This window comes from Haemaphysalis longicornis, unplaced genomic scaffold (genome assembly GCF_048455015.1).
Source record: "Haemaphysalis longicornis isolate Haplotype H1 unplaced genomic scaffold, Haemaphysalis longicornis Haplotype H1 scaffold_4, whole genome shotgun sequence".
Taxonomy (NCBI): domain Eukaryota; kingdom Metazoa; phylum Arthropoda; class Arachnida; order Ixodida; family Ixodidae; genus Haemaphysalis; species Haemaphysalis longicornis.
Window position 1 is genome coordinate 56139097 of NW_027526361.1, and position 23028 is coordinate 56162124.

At 46.8% G+C, this 23028-nt stretch overlaps 1 protein-coding gene across 3 annotated transcripts in view; it reads left to right on the forward strand.

The window, feature by feature from the left end:
• Positions 1–23028, forward strand: part of Vha100-1 (V-type ATPase subunit a family protein Vha100-1) — a 34768-nt gene that overhangs the window by 6464 nt on the left and 5276 nt on the right. Inside the window, exons 5-16 of one of the 3 annotated variants that reach the window (XM_077706808.1) lie at positions 3445–3554; positions 9158–9284; positions 9641–9723; positions 10737–10830; positions 12774–12986; positions 13558–13708; positions 14505–14644; positions 15643–15779; positions 16268–16346; positions 16435–16553; positions 17086–17308; positions 21708–21836. In XM_077706808.1, the coding sequence (XP_077562934.1) occupies positions 3445–3554; positions 9158–9284; positions 9641–9723; positions 10737–10830; positions 12774–12986; positions 13558–13708; positions 14505–14644; positions 15643–15779; positions 16268–16346; positions 16435–16553; positions 17086–17308; positions 21708–21836 (1605 nt within the window). Of the gene's footprint in view, positions 1–3444; positions 3555–6103; positions 6193–9157; positions 9285–9640; positions 9724–10736; positions 10831–12773; positions 12987–13557; positions 13709–14504; positions 14645–15642; positions 15780–16267; positions 16347–16434; positions 16554–17085; positions 17309–21707; positions 21837–23028 lie in introns of all 3 variants that reach the window. The other 2 variants (XM_077706810.1, XM_077706809.1) reach the window with 2 other exon arrangements.

Below are 23028 nucleotides of genomic sequence, written 5' to 3' on the forward strand. Positions count from 1 at the left end.
TGCGCACGCTGGCTCGGGGGTCCCCCGACCCCTCCCCTCAGCCAGCTGTGGATCTGTCTCAGCCGCTGCCTCACCGTGGGTGTGTGCATGTGTCTTGTGCCACTGAAGGGGCTTGTGCCGTCTATACGGGCTCGTTTTGGTGAGTTGTCGTCGCCGAGCGAGATCGTTGGTGAGCTAGCCGTGGGCATGACGAGTGTGGCGACCTGCTCGGGTGTTTACGTGTGGCCTGCCCCCTGTAGCGGACGCAACTTGTGCACGGTTTCAGATTCTTCTCTTGCAGTTTTTTCAGGGCGCCGGGTTGCATGCATGATGCCGCGAGCTGCTGTGTGATTGGCCCAAGATTTGTCGCCGCGTATGTAAGGCCCTCTCCTCCTCCTGCCCTTCTTGCCTCTCCCTGTAGATCTACCTTTTTTCCCTTCTCTCGGCCGCTTTATGGCTTTTCTCTATAACCCCTAGAAGTTTTCCTATCTTATTTTCAAGATCTAACCCAATTGCCATGCTTCTCTTAGCCGATTTTTAGTAGTGTGCTTTGAATACTAGTGTTTCATCCTGGCATGCTATTTATTAGCTGTACCTGCATTTTTAACGGAACCAGGTGCATCGGTTCCTGCGCTCTCAGGTAGCTGAAGTCACGGTAACTGATTCCTGTCAGATTAACATATCAAAGGCTTGATTTCATTTGATGCATTTTTCGTACGCTCAACTTCTATGTTCTGGCTGTATATAAGCTTTTGCGGAGAAAGCTCTATACTCCATTGTTAGGGGAGGCACATGTTTGCAATTAGGAAATGCTAACACCAGAGGGCACAAAATTTTAGAAGTGATGGCTGTTCTCGGAGGCTTGTTTTAGAATGCTAGTTTTCTAGTTTTGGAGAGAAGTTCGAGTTCTGAGCAGGGCAGGAAAATTTAGACAAGTTGAGATTTACAGGTTGCATTGTCCTATTAAGTTACTCTAGAGAAGGCCTGTGCAACCCATAGAGTTTTATACAATAACAACTAGAGAGGAATCTGGCACTGCGATCAGATTGGCGCTCAGTGGCTTGAGGAAGTTACTATGGATTGCAGGCAGTTTCGTTTTCGTTTTGGATTTACATGAACGCATTTGCCTACGCGGGGTGTTGGAAGAAGCTATCAAAAATACGTTTCTCCTTGAACTGTATGCCGCGCGCACACTGACGCTGCCCTGAGTGGAAGGTTTTATAACCAGAGTTGTGAATTGGGTGGGTTATCAAGTCATTGCTGGCGCAGCGAGCACGAAAACACAAATGACGGCACTCTGTGCGGTGAAGAGTTCTGCGAATTAGGAGTTGCGGCGCTGCTTATTCGGCAGAGCAATGTATTGTCGAAGCTGACGACGGTTGCAAATCGCTTGGAACAGCCACACCTTCCGTGCGAACGCCGGCTCCTACGGCGTAGACCAGCAGTCCTGGTGGCTGATAAGAACACAGCTTGATGAATGTCAGTAATTCAGGGAAGAATAACTTCTCCAAAGGTAATCGGTTTCTTTTTTTTATGAGCACAAAACTTTTCGCTTCCTATTACAAACCACCAGCGCCGAAACTTTTACAAATAGTTTTTAAAGAATCCGTGTCCTGCTGTAGTTGGCGGCAAATGGCAAACCTGCTCCACAAACCTCCTCGACTCCGCGTCTGCTTTTATTTAAACACACCATTTTATTTCGTACAAAACCGGTTTTTCGTCACCAACTTTCTTGTTCGCAATGTAATTTGTTAAACGGAGAACTGGGCAATTTTTGTCAAAAAAACACAGTTTGTGCAGCCAGAGGCCCGTTTCGATCCTACGCAATCCGGTTCCAGAACTACCCATCATTCTCATTGAAGTGTAAGCGCCGCTGCCATGTTCGCATTAACACTAGCGCCAGTTTCCCCTCTAGTTATTATTGTATGAAACTTTATGGTGCAACCATTCCTTTGGGGAGGTAAACCAGCTGTAGGAACAAGGATAAATCGAAGGGAGCCCTGAGTAGTTCTCTCCCAAACTGCAGAAACTTTGCATCTTGCAAATATGTAAAACTAAACTTTGGGCAGTTGCAGTCACGAGGATTTTGTGGAATGAGATAAAGTTTTTCAGCACAGGTTCTATCCGAGCTACCAGAATAAGGTAAGGTACATCTGTGCGAAGACTTTTCTAAAGCCTGTTTGGACAGCTTTCGAGAATTGTGACGATTGTGATAGCACTAGCTTGTATATGCCGTATTCTTCGTGCATGCTTCTGGGAATAAAGCATTGCATGCCTGCATGCTTCTATTGGCATTTGCAATTTCTGTGTGCTGTGTCAGGCTTGTTGTGTTTGTGCTGTCAATCTTCACAATTTCGGCCTTTGTCTTTTCTTTGCTCTTTCTTCTTTACGTAGGCTTGCCCATTTTGTTTCAGCCAACTCGCTTAGAAATTTTAAGGGGTAGTATGAACCACACGTGAGTAGTTGTCTAAAATGGCTTTAATTTTAGGGGGCAGTTTGATTTGCCGTGATTGTCTCCCAGTTGGTAAGAGCACAGCCTAAAGCGGGAAGCCCTAGTCTAGTACATTTAATCTTCCAGTGTGACTTGCTGCTTCGACTTGCTGCTGCCACTACCTAGGTATGGTACCCCATAGTGGCAGAAATACAGCTTGAGTCTGTAAAATGTGGAATGAGCTCTATGGGTTAGGCAGAATTTTAAGATGTTTAAGCATCTAATGCTTAGCTGGGAGTTATCCAGCAGCTGCCCCTCTTGCAAAAATTCTTGGGATAGCATATTAGATGTGCGGTGATTTTAGGGATTCAAATAACCCTTCAACATTGAAGGGTGCTTTCCTTAAATTCTGAGTTACAGAATTTCCATAGTAGAAAACGGACACCTTACATTTTAGCTTGCACATAAGTTCCTTAATTGGGGCCAAAATGTTCCTATTACAGATTTTTTGTTGTTTTTATTGAGGGGGAGGGGGTCTGGGGGGGGGGGGGGGGCTTAATTTCATTTCATTTTTTCATTTCATTTTTATTTATCCATCTTCTGTACAGGATTAATTTTCTGGTCAATCTAAGCACGCAGTGCTTGTAAAGAGACCAGGCAGTTGGTGAAACAACTCATGTTTTGAAACTCATTGAAACTCATGTTTTGAAATTGAAACTCATGTCTTGAGGCCTTGTCTGTGTGATATAAGAAATGAAGTGCAGTCAGGGCCTTTTCTGCTTAATCAACCAGCGGCATATTTGGAGCTAGTAGGAGAGCCGCCATTCCGTTCCGCTCTCACTAGCGAAGGTGGAGTTGGCTGCGAAGGATGGGCAAACCTTGGATATGCATTTTTTCTCTCTCTCTCCCCCTCCCCAGTAGTAGTGTAACCGCTCCTCCCTTCCCTTCCCCCCTCCCCTTGGTGTGTGGGCCGAGGGGGCAGAAGAGAGTGCAGCAGCAGCCACAACAAAGCGGGTGCGCGTTTGTCACACCAGGCGGAATTTCATCACCGTGCACAGATGCACGACCCGAACGCCCAAGAAGAGCACGTCATGCTGCTGGGAGACGAGGGCCTCAGGGCTGGCGGACAGGCCCTCAGGCTCGGGTGAGCTCTGGCCCCTGGCTGGCACGCCTCCTTAACTTCCGCGGGAGGGGGAAGGCACAGTGCGTTTTGTACTGTACGCAGAATGGTTCACTAGAAACCCATTGCAGTGCAGCACCACGATCACATATGCGAGTGTTACATAATTTCAAAAATGTAGTTTAAATCCGTTATTAGGTGAAAGGAACACTTCAGCAGTGAACGCATCGCATTCTGTGGTAAAAGCAGTTTGCACTAATACCTTGAATGACAGCTTGCTCTTGTGCCCATTCTGCAATGAAAGGAGCCTGAGTGACTGGAGCCAGGGCTTATAGTGGGCAAAGCATTGCACTACTGGGCAGGAAGTCACTGGCTCAATTGTTCTAGACTGGCCGCGGTAGCTCAGTGGCTAAGGCATTGTGCTGCTGAGCCAAAGGATGCAAATTCGATTCCCGGCCGCGGCGGCCGCTTTTCTGATGGAGGCGAAAAGCAAGAATGCCCATGCGTGCGAGATTTCGGCGCACGTTAAAGATCCCCCGGTGGTCAAAATTAATCTGGAGCCCTCCACTATGGCGCACCTCGGCGCATTAAACCCTATAATAAATCAATTGTTCTAGGCTAGAGAAATTTCCTTTCCTGGCAGTCTTTGCGAGCATTTTCACTCTCAGCTTAATGCAGGCATGCAGTTCCAAGTGTAATGTGCAATGGAATATTGGAACCCATTGCTTTGCTTGTGCCTTCCCCAGTTGTCCCTTTTTTTGTAAATAGCAGGCCCGCTGCTGCTATACTGACTTACTGATAGTGATTATTTAGCTCATCATTTCGCCTGCAGTTGCGCATATGTCTCTTATTACTGAGCTGGACCACTTACTGGTTGGAATTTCTAATTTTGCTGTTGGTTTGTGCTGTTAGTGTTGTTTAGTTTTGTTGTACAATTAACTGTTTATGTAAACAGATGTGCGACGTGGGTGTAGTTGGGACGTGTTCTAACATTGCTGATTGTAACGCTAGGAATTAGTTGCCACCAGAACAATTGTGGGCACTACGATGAAACTGGTGGCATATGCCAGCATTATAAGAGGAGAGTTCATAACATTTCTTTATCGTTTCTCAAGCAGCTCTTCACGCATACATGTGGTTATGAACTTCCTTGCATTAGAAAAAGCTGAGCACCAGTACTGTGGCTTCTCTTTAAAGTTCTCGGTAGTTGCTAGGTAGCATGTGTTGTTGTGTGTGCCTTGCTGGGCTGATATTGACAAATGCAAGTTTGGGAGGACCACCTTATCGGCCTATAAGTGTTGGCGCAATTTTTTTCACGCTGAAGAATAATGTGCTCTCTACTGTGCGTATTAACACAACACCGTTAGCTGGCCTGGACATGCTGATATGTCGGGCTCTCCATGTACAATGCTTCAACATTCAAGCTCCCAACACCTGTTACTTGATTTCTAGAACAGGTGTTCCTGTACATACATTATCGTTTGTTGTACCCACCAAGGATGGTCTGTGTGTGCCCACCTCCTATATCAAGAACAGCATCTGATTTCCAACAAAGTAGCAAATGTGTCTGTGGCATATTTTCTGTAGCTTGGCGTACTGCAGCACTTTTGAAGCATTTCTGTGCATGATGGTTGCTGCTTGCTCAAACCAAAGATGTATGCACACTTGATTCTAGGTACATCTTTGCTTGTGGTGTTTCTCATTTGCGGATTTTGCCTGTGGCAGTAATTATTTTGACACTTAAAATGCTTTTCTAAGCCTCTTGTTAGTTTAGTAGATTTGATTTATCGTTTGTTATTCGTTTTTAGCAGCCATGCCGCTAAATTTCGGCATAGCATAGCTTTGAAAGCTGGCTTTTATTTTGAAGGCAGTAATTCCTTGCTTAGCAGCCCTAATGGGCTCAGGATTGAACACTGTAAGCTTTTAAAACCTGCAAGCATGTTTCTAGTGCGCTCTATTGAGTCATAAATTTGGATCTATAATGTGTTTTTGTGCCAAGCTCTGTCCTAAACCTTGGATCACTGTGTTTGTACTGTTCCTGCGTTGAGCACTGAAGGGTAGTAACTGATACATGTGCTAACGCAGTGCTCCTCGTGTAATTGCTATTCTTGCGTTCTACAAAACCTGCGGCCAACTTTTGTTGCTGTTGAGGGCGATGTGTTGTACTCCAGTGTTGAGCACAACTTTAGTTTTGAATGTCTTCTTCCCCCTAGAGCAGTGCTCGAGTAGTTCTGCATTCAGTGGCTTTGTCTTGGGGGCGGGCGGGGTTACACTCGCGGCACACTGGCATTCCTTGTGTATGTTCCTGTCGCTACTTGCATAACACCCCCTTGCTATGCAGACGACTCCTCTTCTGTGCTTTCACTCCCGAAGCTTCATCCCCAGGCTCCCAGCGTTGCTGGTCCCCTTTTCTCCCCTTAGTAATCCTCGATGTGCGTTCTGGCATGCTGGTTTGCATGTTGCCCCCTCTCTCCCTCTCTCTCTCCTCTTCTTCCCCTCTTGTGGAGGCCATCGTGGTCGATCAGTAAATCTCATGCCTTGCCATCTGTCTGCCGTGAATGGCACCAATGCAGAATTCGCATGCTCGGACCGTGGAGTTAGAGCACATGCATCTCCAATTGGTGCCTAGCGATATGACTGCCTCTTCGTCCATGCAACTTGGGTAGGTTTCACTCCCGTCTTCTGTCCCCCGTCCACGTAGTGTTTTTGTTTGAACCATGCGCGCCACATTCTCTCTCCACGTTTGGAGTGAGTAAAACATATTTGCACATAAGGGGTGGTGCCTGTGGGCCTTTGCACCCTACCTGGCACAAGCTCTCCTGGACACTGCCTTGCTGCAGTATTCTTTCCATCACTGGACACATGTATACACTGGGGTCATTGTGAATGGGGTGCACAAAGCCGCACATGCCTTGTTATTGACATGCTAAGCTGCACACTTGTTTGGGCACACTTCTCTCTTTTAGGCTACGAGATGTCGGATCTTGGATCCAGGTGCCTTATTTTTTGGGGAAGGGGGGGGGGGGGGGGGGGGGGGGGCTTTATTTTGTTGTTTGTATCTCTTAGCTTCTTCAGTCATGCTAAGTCCACATAAATGAGCGCCAGTTTCTGCCTTGTGCAGCTATATAGTGTATAGCCGCTGTTAATCCTGTTTTACATTCTAAGAGTTATTTACAATTGTTTCATTTAATTGTTCATAATAAAATTGTCAGTTAGTTCCCTACATGTTGAAAGTTCAAGTGCATTTTAATTGAAAAGTAGGTTTTTATCCGCTTAAACTGGTATTTTTCTCGCATGCCGATTTTCCTTTGTCTTGGTGCACTGCTAGCCAATTATTCGCTGGGTGTCTGTGGACTGGGTGCATCGTTTTGCATGTGGCTGGCATCTGGCACGCGGTGGGTGGCACTGACTGCACTACTTCCTGGTGCATGTTCGGGCCTGCATTGCATTTGCACTTCACCAGGTCATTTTGCTATCTGAAGCACACGCACCTCTGGCATACCGTAACATCACAGTTAACCGTAACCATTTTCGGCAAGTTGCACATTGCTAGTATACAAGGGGGGGCAGTGAAATGTTTTACTGGGTTTGACATTTCGTTAGTGGGCATGAGGCCACAGGTTCGATTGGCTGGTGGAGTGTTTCTAATGGAAAACAAGAACACTCACATTTTGACGTTTCAAAGCACATTACTGACCTCCAGAGGGTTTAATTTGCAGCCATCCACTACACTGCAATGGTGGCCTATAGTGGTCTTTTTGCCCCAGGCATATTTTTGTTGCGTAAAGCCTCGATTATGGCTTTAAGTGTGTCTTTTTTTTTCTTTTTTTTTCTTTTTTTTATGTCTCCCACATGTCATGGGATGGCCTGCACTACTTGGATGCAGCAAGTAATTTTAGTAGCATTGACATGAATTAACCTGTTCAAATATTAGCTTAGCTTTTAAATGCCTTATAGTTTAGTTTCATTTTTATAGAATCTAAAATGCCAAACAAGCTGGTACTTCTGTTATGCATTCAGAAGAGACTAACATATGAGTTCTAGTTAACATTTCCCTTTTTTTTTTAATGCGCTCTTGTGTAGATTTGTCATCAGCACTCAACATAAAAGTGTAATTGAAAAACAAATTTCAAGGCTTTCCTGTGCGGAATGCCTTTTCAAATCTGCGAGGCTAGTGAAACAGCAAAATGGAAAGCACATTTTGGCAAGCTGTGGTTTTACGTTCGGTTTGTTCAGAATTTTGTCAACTGTGCATAACATGTACCTCTAAAGGGTCTTGAAACCCCTTCCCACTATGCCACTGAGCACATATGGTCCCACGCAACACAGTTCAAATAATCAACTCGTGCAATAGTGTCATTAATGCAATCAGTATTAGCGGAGTTATTGCATATCAAAAGTTTCCTGGCTTCTTTTCTTCCCTCGATCATCACTTTGAATTCTGTAAAAATTGAGTTTAGCTCGCTAAGGATGATGAATGGCCTGGTCGTGTGTACATCTTTGTAGGACTTCCCATGTGCGCCTTCATTTTGCAAGCGTTTCACTAGAGCGGCTCAGGATGGTGGCGCCATCGATTGTGCATGCAGTGAAGTTAGAAAACTACTAAGGCCGACGAGTTTCGGTCATATAGGTTCCTTATGTACCAGCAATGTCGGCAGAACATTTTAATGTGAACAAAAGCCATCGTATGCTATGCTGGATGCTCAGGGTGAATGACCAGCATAGCAGAGAATATCCTGAAGGGGTCATGTCTGTAGCTATCAGTGCATCAATCAGCAAAGCCTGTGCTTTCAAGTTTCTGAAATGCTTCCGACATATAGAGTAAAAGCAAAGGCTGTTGTGAGTAACTATCGGATTGTTCGTTTTTTTTTTTTTTTCCTACTTTTTTCCTACAGTTTGTCTGCATAGCTAATTCTTTTTGATTTTGGGGCAAAGCACAGTTACTAAGCGGGTGAAGGCCAACTGCACCAAATGTTTTGGTAAATGCACTGCTCGATACGATGTCAGTTGGACATACCCCTCTGCAGCCTGCAAATGAACTGCTGACCACAGAAGCCTACACAGCTATTATCCATAGGGCACACACTTGGCCTTACCACAAGGTGTATGATGAGTTGTGCTTATAAATGTACAAACGTGAAACGCTGTTGCACCTAAGCGAGCTCCAGGCAGTAACACATTGCAGTGATGACACTTAAACACCACCGGAAGCATTTGAAGAAAGCCGATCGATACAGGGATCTCTTGTCGATGATGTGGGGTGCATTGTCGCATGGCAGGGATTTCAAATAGGTGCAGAGAAGGAGTAGGCAGGCTTTACAGCATAAATAAACTTTCTGCTGTTGGCAAAAAAAATATATATTCACTCGGGATGGCCTCAGCACACAACTGCGCCAGTATATTTGCCATATTTGCCATGTTCGTAACGTGTTGCACGACCCTTTTCAATGCTGGGCCATCAGAGTTGCCTGTCTGGGAAATCTTTTCTTTGGACGCCAAGGGCTGCCCTTTGCAGTGTGCTTGCTGTGTGTGGTTTGTAGGGACGTGTAGCGTGTGCTGACGGCGGTCTGTGTTGTGTGCGGGGCGTCGGTGCCCGGCCTTGTTTGTCCCTGGGGTGGGGGAGCTAGGTTTGTGGCTGGAGTGGTGCTGCGGGAGCGGCTGCCATCCTTCGAGCGCATGCTGTGGCGGGTGTGCCGTGGGAACGTCTTCCTTCGCCAGGCGGCCATCGAGACCCCACTGGAGGACCCGGTCACCGTAAGTGTCCCTGCATCTCCCCGTCGATTCCCCTTCTGTGGACGTTTGCTCTCTTGTCGTGAAGTAAGTAAGACAATGTGTGCCTGCTTCTGTTCCAACATCTTCCTGTGCATAATACACGCATCACTATTCCCCATCATCGGAGACAGCAGTGGCAGACTGCTGCACTGTTGGTGTTACTGCGAAGTGGAAACGAGTGACTGTTAGAGTTGTGGATGAGTGGGCTGTTGAGCAGAACCGCGTGCAGCAGTGTCATGGGGTGTCATCTAGGAAAATGAGAAGTGATAATCCCCTTTGTTTATCCTGCAAATGAGGACTGCAGTTCTTTGATACGGGTTTTTATTCGTATCCTCCAGGGTGACCAGGTGTACAAGACTGTCTTCATCATCTTCTTCCAAGGAGAGCAGCTCAAGACGAGGGTGAAGAAGATCTGCGAAGGGTAGGCAGCTTCTTGTGCTAGGAGGACAGTACATTTGTAGGTAGAGCCCCATAGCAAATAGCTCTCACCTGGCCTGACTCTCGTTTGTGTCCCTCGGGCCTTTTTAGATAAAAGCTAGAGATGTGCACTTGCTATCAGTGCCTGACTAATCATATGAATTCACTGCAAAATTAGAGGGAGAATAATCTTGGAGTGTGCAATGATTTTTATATTCTTCGCAGGAGAATGAGAATTGACTGTTTACTTCCCGATGGCTCTGAACATCGTATTAAAAAAGCAAGGAATTTTCAAGCAGTGCTGGTTTGAGGTAGTTGTAATGATTCAAGTGACAACAGCGAGTGGATGGCACAGTGTTTTTTGTTTTTCTAGTCATGTAAGCAGTTTAGCCACTGTTTCTATTGTTGCAGCGCACCTTTGTATGTAAATTAGGTTGCATTTCTTTAGTTACATATTCAGTATGCATACCTGGCACGGTAAAAAAGTTTGAAATTCGTTTCTATCCCTGATTATGCACCCAATAATAAATGTCAAAGTGTAGTGACCTTTTAAAAAATATTCTGCAGCTGCTACAAAACTAATCTGCCTGAAGTCACGTCTTGAAGTACAGTATTTGTCAAAATTTTCTAGGCCAAGTCAAAAAACGCGCGGTCGCTAAAAATTTAATGTACAGGCTTATGTCCCAAGCGAAACTTACACGTTTTACGCTGGAAAGCTTGAGAAAACACATTTCTTTTTTACTGTCGTAAAATAATTTTGTCACAGTTAAAGGTGAAGCTTGATTTTTGAGTTCTTTGTGGGCTAGAAGGCTTAGGATTGGCCTAGAAAATTTTTGCAAAGGGTGTACACGCCCTTCACTGTCACCATTAGAATTGAGGGAAAGTAGGGCCTATAGAATAAGCGGACAAATGCAGCACCCCACCTTTTTTTGTAGGTGGCATTTCTGGCCATGTTCTGCTCTCTCTGGCCACTTTTCTCTCTCGACAAGCTTTGTTTCCTCCTCCTTTCTTTTCTAGGTTCCGTGCCACACTCTACCCGTGCCCCGAGACACCAACAGACCGTAGGGAGATGTCCATTGGAGTGATGACCCGCATCGAGGATCTTAACACGGTGCGTGCATGTCATCCCCCCCCCCCTCTCACTGTGCAGTTGAACTCTTTCGGGACCGCAGGAAAAAGTGATGAAAAAGGGAGATCTCGGTACAAATTTTTTATTACGTAAAGCAAAGGCACCACCCTGCCTTAGCACATACCAAAATGCAGCTAATTATATGTTCTTTGACATACAACACCAAGTTTTACTTCAACACTGACGATAAAACCACGAAAAAATCTGAAAGTAAGAACTTCGTAAAAAGCTACAGAAAAAGATAGAAAGAAGTGTAAATATAAAAATATTAAAAAAGACTAAAATTATTTCAGGATATACAAAACCTAACACAATGCTCTGTTTCTTCATCACAAAAGTTTGATGCGGCTAGGTGTAACTGGTTTTTTTGTTTTGTCTGTGATCTCTTTGGCACGAGGGCCATGGCTACGTCGTCACCCAGGTACACGCCGGGCTCTCGTCTCGGCGAAAACTTGATCCGTTTCTGCACTGGTGGCAGGAGATCACCACCATAGGTAGTTAACACCCTAGCGAACAAATTTAAACCAGCCAGAACATATTTCGAGGCGCACACCTACTCCAGAGCCAATTGAAACTGAAACCAACACCCACCTTTGAGCGCGATTTGATGTTCCAGGCTGATCGACACCCGAATCCTCACTCAAGCTGAAATCCGATCTCTAAAGCCGCATTCCGACTCTTCACTGCCACTCATCATTAAAATCCACAGTAGAAGGCGAAGATATGAGAGACGAGACGAGGCGGATTTCTTATCGCGCTCGCGCGAGTATGACTCCATGTTTGTTTACATTCGAAACCACTGCCTGTCAGAATAAAACATATGATGCGTTGCCGCCTGGCGATAAAAAAAGAAACTTCGCAAAAAAGAAAACTCCTGTTTTCAAACTATCTCCTAGATGTCGCTAGGTGTTCCATCAGCGAAAATTTGTATTCTGCAGGCTCACGAAACCATCGATCATATGTGATCGATGGCCTATGGAGCAGTCCCGAAAGAGTTAATCGCCATGCCGGTCTTGCTTAGCACTGGCCACAAGAGCGGTGCACAGGTGACAGGGGAAACTTGAAGTCCTTTGTGAGCTTTAAGCTTGCAGGCGGGCAGCTGTGTAGTGCCCGAGAGCTGCTTGTAACGCATTCTGCACTTTGCTGTGCTTCTAAGCAGCCACGGCTTGATTAACACTGCAGCAAGGCCCAGCTACTGTGTGATCCTGGTTGGGCTCCCCTGGGCTGCAAAGTAGGAAAGAGCTGCATAACAGGGGTTTACCATTTGCAGCAATTGAGGAAAGTTTCTGGGCTTTCTGTCCTATCTTGCAAATCACTTGATTGTGGTAGCGTGTTAGAGTTCTTTGGTGGAAAAGGGTGCTTCCCCTGTTGCCGATTTTTGGTACTCTATTCGCCAGTACGTGGTGGTACACCTTTACAGAGGTGTATCGCTGTAATTTTTGTGATTAACACCTTGACATCTGGATTTTTGAACAAGGCATGATGCGGTTAGAAGTTGCACCTCTTAGTTCGATGTCTGCATTTCTTCCGGCAAGACCATACTATAAATTCTATTGCAGCAGTTCATTTGTGCAGACACTTGTAGTATTGCCCAGTGTTCTGGCTGATTAAGCTGTTGCTGTTCTCGCAATAAGAACTCCTCTTGTTCACTTGTGCGAAAGCTTTCGCTTCATGATTCTACTGTGTGTGCCGTACTTTGGTTAGTTAAGGCTGGCCTAGCAGTAATGAGGAAACATGTAGCAGTATAGAAGTGGCTCGTGCCACTAACCATAAGGTGTCCTCCAAGCACCACAGCTGTGGAGACTGCTGATATAACAAGTGCCCGGTGTTGGGTGTTGATATGTAGGACTCGATATTCTTCAATTTGGTGATCCGTGGTGACCTTGGGGATGCCCAATAAGGAACCGGTAACACGTGCCTTGCAGGTCTTGGGCCAGACGCAAGACCACCGTCACCGTGTGCTGGTGGCTGCTGCCAAGAACATCAAGAACTGGTTTGTCAAGGTGCGCAAGATCAAGGCCATCTACCACGCACTCAACCTGTTCAACCTAGACGTCACCCAGAAGTGCCTCATTGCTGAGTGCTGGTGCGCCGTCTCTGACCTCGAGAAGATCCAGATGGCCCTGCACCGAGGCACGGTTAGTGGTCTTCTGGTCATCTGGTTCAAGCTGGTCTCGCTCAGCCAGTTTTTTCAGCAATTTGATGCGACTTTTTTTTTTAATTCTCTTACTTCTGATGTTGTAAGTTCTGCCTCATGAGGCTTTCACTAATCTAGATCAGGTTTCTTGGTTCTGCAAACTGCGTTTCAGATTGCACAAGCCCAGTAATCGATGGTACTCACTGTCAAGCACTGCCAATCTAGGAACACTTGTATGGTCTCACAAAATGTTCACTGTGGTTTAAATGCTAATGGCTGTAGTGTTTGCTCGGCAGTTGTGACCTGGTCATAAGAGTCTGGCATCTCTTGGCTCCTGCTGGAGTTTACTTTACAGTACGATGGAAGGTTTGATAATTGGCCAAAAAATAGTCATGCGTGTCATTAAGTCTACTAACACTACTACTACTATGACTACTTCTGCCAGGGAAAAAAAAAGAAAAAGGAAACTTAGGTGAGTTTTGGCGAATGAAACACTGAAGGGGTGTGTGGATGTGTATTGCCCCTGCCACTCCTCATTGTGAGTGCGCTCTTTTTTGGTTTTCTTTTTCCAGGACCGTGGCGGCAACACCGTGCCGTCAATTTTGAACCGCATGGACACCAAGGAGACCCCGCCCACGTACAACCGGACCAACCGCTTCACCGTGGGCTTTCAAAACATTGTGGATGCTTACGCCGTGCCCAGCTACAGAGAGGTCAATCCAGGTACGGGACGGGGGCATAGCGGTGGTGCCTTGCGTTAACACACTGAAGGATGTAGGTCTTAGTGAACCCCAGGCTTGGCCTTGTTAAAGTTTTATAACCACTGGCTTGTCGCTGAGAGGAGGAAGAGAGTAAAGCTGTCGTCCCTTTTTTAAATGCAGAGCATTTCTTTAACTCATGATGTCACCCGTTCTAGGCGTCCGTAGTAGTCCGCATCGCTCGCCTCGACATGCCCGGCTCAGACGTTTCGCTATCGGCGCGATCGACATTCGATAGTGCGCCCAGGCACGTTTCAAGGACACTCTCTCCCCTCTCTCGGACTCAACGTGCGCCGAGGCTGCCAATTTTACTGCTGACGAGCGCTCTCTCGTCAGCAGTTGCCACAAGTGCAGCAACATTAACGTAACGCAAACTACTTAACGTCGTGCGCCCCCGGAAATGCTCTGCATTTGATCGTGCCCCTCGCGAGGGGGATGTTTCACTGCGTCACCATGCGAACAGTTTGCCACACTTTAGTTTCGAGTTTGCCGCATCTTTCGCCGCTGCTCGCTTCTTCGTTCGTGCACCGGCTGCGGTTGTCAGAGAAGGCGCTTCAAATCCTACCGTGTTGGTCGCCCCTTTGTAATCTGCACTTACGCTACTATAATTTGCTTTCTTGTACGCCAGACTAGTGATGTGACATACTCCAGGCGAGTAATTTGCTTGATTTGTGAGTGTATAGTTCCAAGTGCAGGGTACGACTACCGGACTAGCAATCAGTAAGACTGACACTTTTCACCCGTGTTCCCTTGTGGTGTAGCCCCGTTCACCATCATCACCTTCCCGTTCCTGTTTGCGGTGATGTTTGGGGATGCGGGCCACGGCACGCTGATGTTCCTGTTTGCCCTCTGGATGGTGCTCAAGGAGAAGGCCCTGCTGGCCCAGAAGTCGGACAACGAGGTGGGTGCCGCAGTGGAGGAAGGGCGCATAGACCGGTGGCCGGCCTTTTCGTGTGCACCAAAGAGGGGTGATCTGATGAGGCAGGCTTTAGTGTGCGATGTCTGCAACTACTACGACACGTATGTGATTTCATTAGGCGCTTGCACCGATAGATGGCTTCTAATGGGAGACGGCTCGATTTGCCAGTTGAACAGTTTGGTAAGTACATACATCGTGAATGCAGCAGTGAACTGCTGCCTACTTCCAGCCCTTGTCCCGAAGTGCTGGCGGCCTAAAGCAAATGCATACACAGATAAAACGTGAGGATTATTGAGAACCAGGAGAAATTGTCATGCTGAGGAGAACTCTGCCGTGCTCATATCTCATCTAGGTTCATGCAATGGGAGGCTTGCGCTGTCATGGCTGCCAAGTTAGAATTTACAATCTTGCCTTGACTGCTGTATAAGAGGAGGGGCAGTGTTCACACTCATTTTTTTCGGAGGGGGGGGGGTGGGGAACCGCCTATATTATGACTTATATGTTACTCTCTTAGTGCACTAACGTTCGTAATGGTGTACCGGTGTGATTGTACTCGTGCATTGCATTTGCGTAATTAGATGAGGAAAGGCATGCTCCTTGGCACCATTAAAGTTTTGCTGGTCTTTTTTCGTCTTGCTGTGTAGGTGGATATGTATAAAGGTTCACGTACAGAGCCTTGTGCCAGCCTTATATGTAGCTTGCAGTGTAACTAAAACCATGCTTTTCCTGGTTTGCTGCTTAAATGTATGCATCATATTGTGGCTTTTATGGATGCAATTGTTGAAACATAATTGCTAGTTATTAGGCAGATGTGGGGCCTCTCTGCCTGTTGTGGCAGCTCTGAGGAATAAATAGTTTTGTGCCACTACTTGTAGAACAACTGTACACTTATTGTAACAGCATACGGTGCCCTTCACGTTCTCTGCTTTTGCTTTGATCGCACCATTTTGCCTCCTCGCTTTTGTTTCCAACTGAAACAGATCTGGAACACGTTCTTTGGTGGCCGCTACATCATCCTGCTCATGGGGGTGTTCAGCATCTACACTGGCCTGATCTACAATGACACCTTTTCCAAGTCCTTCAACATCTTTGGCTCTTCCTGGTTCGTCACCAAAAAGTGAGCTTCCTTTTTTGACTCGCGTGTTTCCCTTAGTCTACGTTGATCTATGCATTTGCCTGTCATATACAAACCTGAGTTGCAGACCAGTTTACAAATTCAGGTTAACCTTGTTTCATTTTGTGGTTTACCAAAAGAGCTGGTTGCTTTGTTCCTGCTTTCTTTCTTGCCTTGTAATTGCTTACTGGCGTGAAAGCCTGCCTGAAAATTTCTAGTTTTACCTATTGAGATTTGTGAGGGACAGTGGAGTTTAGAGGATGCTTTATATATGGCTTATGAGGAGCTACAAAATAGAAAAATATATATTTTTAATGCATTGCACAACAGTGATGATCATGCAGTCTGGTTGAAGTTTCAAGATGCATGTGTAGCTGCATATCCATCATGTTTTTTCCCACTGTCTGAGTGGTGCCTGCCCTCTTGGGACCAGATTGGTGAGACAAAGGTGAGGCGAGGATGTGTCTAAACTCGCTTTGTTCTTTCTACAGAGCCGACTACCTTGAGCATGAGCAGCTGGACCCAGTGGACAACTTCATGGGCGTGCCGTATCCATTTGGCGTGGATCCGGTGAGTCCCAAGCTTCCGTGCACGGGCTCGCATTGTGTAATGCGAGATGCATCTGTTCATTTTCTTTTCTTCCTATTTCTTTTGACAGGCATGGCAGCTGGCTACCAACAAGATTCCATTCACCAACTCGTACAAGATGAAGATGTCCATTGTCCTGGGCGTGACCCAGATGCTGTTCGGGGTTTTCCTCAGCCTCTGGAATCATCGGTGAGCGGCACCTTTATTTGTGCCTTTTCATAACAATGATCTTGAAACGTTGACCTGGTCACAGTAAGTTATGTGTGCGTCTAATTTATTGTCAGGCACCCTGTCCTGAGCCCACATAAAGGAGTGCCACTAGCGGAGCCTTTTTTGAATTGACCATTTAATTTTTCATTGTACAGTCACCTAGGCAGCTGGCTTGCTCATCTTGAGCTTCAAGTCACATGTTCAGTGTAATGAGTTTTGTTTTCTTTGTGAGCATTTTTGTGCTAGTTGAGCTGTCCATGTTCTAGGATAGCTTTAAAATCCTGTAGACATGCATGCGTCGGAGCGCCAGCGGTCTACTTTTTCAAGTAGAAGGGGCGTTATCCTCAGAAAAGCTGCTGAATGAAATGAAGTCAGTGCAGCAGTGGATTTACTTCAGGGCAAGAGTGGCACAGTTTGTTTGCAGAGTCTCATCTCAGCCTTTGTCTCTGTTTGTCTTCGTGTTGGCGGTAGCAAGTGTGCCCGTTGAACTGCGTGTTCTCCTTGGCTACAGGTTCTTCCGCAACATGGCCAACGTGTGGTGTGAGTTTGTGCCCCAGCTGCTGTTCCTGTGCGCCATCTTTGGCTACCTGGTGATTATCATCTTGGCCAAGTGGACCATCAACTTTGGCAGGGACACGTACTGCGCGCCCAGCCTGCTCATCACCCTCATCAACATGTTCCTCTTCTCCTACCCGACCGAGCCCTGCTACCAGGCACAGTTTTACAATGGACAGGTGCGTGGGAGGGGGCCCCTGCAAAAGTAATGCTGGCGATGGGCTCTGTGCAAATGCCGGGTCTGTTTTTTGCGTATGTATTAATGATGTTAATCGTAAACATTGTCTTATAAGCTTACCAGAATAAAGTACAGAATGTGCAGGCCGGGTTCTGAAGCTTTCCGGCTTATTGGCGCGTCTTTTTGACTGGAAACGTCTGTTGGAGAGTGCTGTTTAGCTTTTTTGTGAATTCACTAAAAAGTGAATTCAGTGATTGGCTAGCATTTTTAGCCTGTACAACCTGTGTGCGAACAAACAAAAAGCCAGTACCGTATTTTCCGGTGTATAAGTCGCGGTTTTTTTCTGACATTTTCGTTGGTGCGTCTTATCCACCGGTGCGACTTATGTATGGAATAAATCCGGTTCGCGGCGGCCACGCCTGGCCAGCGCACGTTGAGACACAGCTCTATGGTCTAAATGAATACGAAGCCCACCGCTACGGCGTTTCTCATAGCCCATATGTCGCTTCAGAACGTTAAACCAGAGAATTTGCAACTTTTCTAGTCAAAAACAATCATAATGGCCTGAAACAACTGCGCATCACTTTCTGCCATGCGCAGTAACTACATTTCAGAATAAATTGAAAGTAACATCAAACTGGGTTGCAAAAACAACATGCAGCTTATAAATTATTACAAAGTTACTCTGAAGGAGGTAACCGTGCTGCTAATTTTTAAAATAACAGCTTGCTGATAAGTTTCGAATTTCGGGCTGCTTCCGTTCGCGTCACTTCTGTTCGCCATGACACCTTTATTGCGCGGATTTACGACAGCACGCAAGACCCGCGCGACGTTTGGAGAGGTGGCCAAGTGGGTCTCCAACTCTAGGGACTCCATTTCTACAAAAACAGTTGTAGCCGGGTTGATAAAGGCCAGAGTAACCCGGTCCGCGAGTGGTGACGATGTTGGCGAAGAAGACATCAGTGAATCGGAGGGCGATAGCGATACGCTGGCGGAATTCCCACTTGAAGTTGCTGAATTATTTGTTAGCAAGTCTGCGGAAGAAGGCTTCGATGGTTTTGTCTAAACACCGTCTAAGTACACGCCATCTGTGTGTATCAATAAACCATTTTTGAGAAGTTAGTTCTGGCTAGACTTTGGACGGTATATGCATGTCTAGCCCTCCTTACCGAGGGGTGCATTCACAGGCGGCGGCTGCAGCAACCATGTACTTTCGCCGCACTTTCTAACGATCTGATTCACTATGAGTTTACCTAATTAACAAGTGCGTCTTGTATACCGGTGCGTCTTATACACCGGTGCGACTTATATACGTTTTTTTCGGAAAAACTGTCATTTTGAGGGGGGTGCGACTTATACAAAGGTGCGACTTATAGACAGGAAAATACGGTAGTAACCATGAAAAGGGTGAACATGAAAATTTTGTGTGCTCGGGTGAGATGTCTAGATTCTGCTAAATAAGTTGTGTAAGGAATTACCTGGGTTACACTGCACAGTACAGCTGCAAATGAGATTGGCAAATTAGTTTCTGTCTAGGCATTGAAGCCAGAAATTGGGACTTCCCGTGGTGCTTGTGTTAAGCTGGTGGCTGCATAGCTGTGTAGGGCAGCACACCCACGTGCTTTTCACTGTCATACGTTGTTGATGTAGGTTAGCGTGTACCCGCCGCAGTGGCTCAGTGGCTAAGGCGTTGTGCTGCTGAGCACGAGGTCGCGGGTTCGTTTCTCGGCCGCGACGGCCGCTTTTCTGATGGAGGCGAAAAGCAAAAACGCCCGTGTGTACGGGATTTCGGCGCACGTTAAAGATCCCCAGGTGGTCAAAATTAATCCGGAGCCCTCCACTACGGCGCGCCTCATCGCCTGCGTTGCGTCGGCGCGTTAAACCCCCACAATCAATCAATTAGGTTAGCGTGTACCGTATAGTAAGCATATTAGCAGCTGCAAATCTGCCTTCATCTGCCTAACATGTTTTTTTCTTTTTTTTTCATCAGTAAGAAAATCTTCCCCTCCTTTTCCAAGGCAGCTGAGCAGGCCTAAGCATTAAATGCAGCGCAAAGGTCTGGCCACCTAATTGAAAAGGTGGTCTTAATTACCTCATAGGGGATTCAGGAAATAGCTCCAGGCAGCTGGCTGCTTCCGTGGTGAGGTGTCTTGTGGTTTTGCCTTTAAGCAAATTTCTGACTCAAGCCTTTGTACCCACCACGGTGATTCCGTGGCTGAGATGTCGGCATGATGACATGGGTTTGATCCCCAGCTGCCATGGCTGTTTTCTGATGGAGGCAGAAAACAAAAAATGCCTGTGCATACAGGATTTCAGTGCTTGCTGATTGTCCTTGGGTACTCGCAGCCCTCCGGTATGGTGCACCTCACTGCCGAGGTGTAGCCTCAGTTTATACGCCTCGAGCTTCGCGATCGCTGCGCCGCCTGCCGCCGCTCCTCCGCGGCGTTGACGGGATTTGCGCTGCGTGGCTGATAGGGCCGCGTGCAGTGTTTAGGTTCTGTTTCGCTTCTTTTCGCCTTTCCGCGCCCTGAAAAAAACTTATGTTGACGTCTATATTCAAAGAGTACGTTTAGGTCACTTAAAAAGCAGCTGTGTCTTCGTAGAGTACGCGATCGCCTGCAAGAGCTACGCGGAGACGCGGTGCTGCGTGCTTTGTCGCCGCTCTTCCGGGCGTCGGCGACGGTAGCAACATATCACCCCTGTCACCTCCAAAACATCAGGCACAAATGAATTTTACTGTCGCCTCGTTTAGACCTGATACTGGCACAATGAGAGGTTGGCTTCATTTTGCAGCGTGGACAACGAATGCGGCTTCGCTTCGAATATATACGTCGCAGAAAAATATGTTTCGGGGATGTGATTACCCAATCCCGGACTATAACTTATGCCTTTTATAAGCATATAAACGATGCGAAAATGTTAAGTATATTCTAAGCCTAGCTGTGCATCGTTAAATATGTGCCCACACACGCCAAGACAAGTTAATCAAACGACGGAAAAATACAGGCTGTGCAAGTGCGGAATTAAGAAACATAATTCTCTAACGGAAATAAAAAAAAAAAGTGCAGCTTCTGACTTGCTAAAGACGTTCGTCGAAACTTAAGCCAGGTAGGGTTCACTAGACCAACTATACGCGAAATGCACTGCTATTTTGCGAGACATCGGCAGGGGGGGACGGACGCTGTGTACAAATGCGGAGCGGAAGCAAGCAATGAACGTTTTAGTTCTCGCGTTTACTTTCCTTTTGTTTTTCTACTTCAACGAACAGCTGATCATACGGCGGCCACATTTTTGGAAGTATACAGGGTAGGCTAGCTGTTCAACAAGCGATGAAAGGTGTCGTAGGAAGACAGTGGTATGTGATAAGGCCCTCTGATTTCAGTTTACGCTTTATTCTGCTGGCTCCCTGTGCCATATGGCGATATTTCGAAGAAGCATTAGTCGCGGACGCGGATTATATTCTAAGCCCGTCTCAGCGCTGCTCGCAGAGGAGCAGATGAATGTTTGCGGGCGCTCACCTCACGACAAGACGACTTTGTCGTGTGCTGATCCCCGAGTATAATTATGCATTGTCTATTGTACTTTTGTTGAATATTCCCGAAATTAACACAGACTGGCTTGTAAATGGTGGTGATCAATATCTGAGGTATAATATTGGCAAACGTAACTGGCGTGCTGTCAGTTATGAGTCCCCCGCTGATTCTGTAAGCGCACAAAAACAATTTAAATCGTTGTGTATAGCCGCAGCATGAACATCTGAGGAACCAGTGGTTACGGAGACACTGCTAGTAAATTCAGGTAAAAATATATAATTTTTTTTATACAGTCGGCTCCATCACACGCCGATTCCGCGCCGCTGGCGCTTATACAGACCGAATATACCACACTAAGATCGCGTCACAAACATTTACACTCTCGTAAACACGCCTCATTTGCGAATAGAGTGACTGCTTCACATAAACATGGATTTCAAACACCCGCACACGGTAAATCTGTCGTGGACGTGCCGCAAAAGCAGCGGTGGCCCTTGGGAGCCGGACGCCGACTCCCGCGCCTGCTTTCGAAACGGGCCGCTAGGGGGGTTTCAGTGGCGCCCCTACAGGCCGCGCTCGAGGCGTATTCAGTGCTGATTTGACATGAGCCTTCGTTTCCAGGCAAAGGCATTAGCACAGTGAGATAAGATTTCTTGACCATTCCTTCCTGTTTTTGGTTGCTGTAAACCACTAGAAATATGGTAACATCCTTACTTTTGTGTTTTTCCCCCCTTTTGTCAGGTGCATTGTGTGGGCCTTCTATGGATGTTCTGTCACCCTTACACCACTCTAGTGTGGGGTCAATTGTTGTTCAGTTCTGTGTTGTGACAATTACTGCCGTTCCTGCTGCTGTCGCTCTGCTTGCAGCAAGGGCTGCAGTCCTTCCTGGTGATCCTGGCTGTGGTGTGCATCCCGTGGATCCTGCTCGCCAAGCCCTTCTACCTGCGCCACAAGCACAAGCAGGCTGCGCTCGCTGCACCCCATTCCAACGCCCAGGTACGTACCACAGCCGCCTGCTGGCACACGAGTGAGCTGCTTCGCCTGCTGGCATGTTACAAGTTCCAGCATTTTGCCGTAGAATGTATGTTGGGGGTGCATTTGCTCGCACGAGATCAGTTTGGGGCTCAACTCTTCCATTTCCACGCCTGTTTAAGAACGGTCCTGTTAGGCGACAGTTTAAGGGCCCAGTTTCATTGCGTTCAAGGTGTTTGTAAGATGAGTAAAGCCATCTGGTGGATAGCTAAAGAAATTCCCTCTCATAACTTTTTTTTTTATATGTATGTATAGTATGACAAAAGCATGATTTTTTTAAGCAAATTTGTATCGGGTAAAATCTGCATCGGACTATACTCGTGTGCAAGTTTAGAACGGCAGTAGCTCATGTGGTGTGTCACTCCACTGAAGTGACGGACCTGGACGTCAACACGCACGAGTGTTTTTAAAAGAGATTGCGCTTAACGTATCGCATTGTCTGCTTTCTCTAACCTAGTTTCTTTTTTTTTTTTTTTGTTGTTGTTGTTGCAAAAATTATAACCAGATTAATAGCGCTTTCCATTGGGTGAACAGGAGCACTTCTAACTGCACCCAAAGTGCTCTCGCTAGTTCTCGCGTCTTCCAGTGGTCGGGCAGGAGCAGGGGCGTTGTGTTTCATTGGTCGAGGAGGAGCACTTTTTTGGTGCTGAGAGCAATTCTCGGTGCTCCGTCGCCAGCGGCGGAGTAACAGGGAACGCCGAGGAAGTCACATAACCTCTTTTACGTCATTTCTGGTTTTATCCCCGGGTGGCGGAGGAAAAATGGCGGAATACAGCAGCCGCGATAGGCGCTCAGTGCGTACGGCAGCAGCTAAGCGCGGCCGTCTGGACGATGCCGCTACTTTTAAATGATGAAAGCACCTCAGATTCAAGCGCAAACTCATCATTGGACAGCAGCAGCAGCAGCGACGACGACGACGACGACGATTTGACATTGCATGAGCTTATGTTCGAGCACCTGTTCACCCCGCCGGAGCAGCGACCGAAGGTAGAGTCGTATCTGGAAAAGGAGGCGGATGCTGTTATCGTTCGCAGCTAATTTTTGGAAGATACGATGGTGACTGTATCAGGGACATGAACATCCGCTCGGCTTCTTCATTCGTCGCCATGCGGAAGGCAGACACAAAACCACCGGCACGTATCTGGCAAAACTGGCG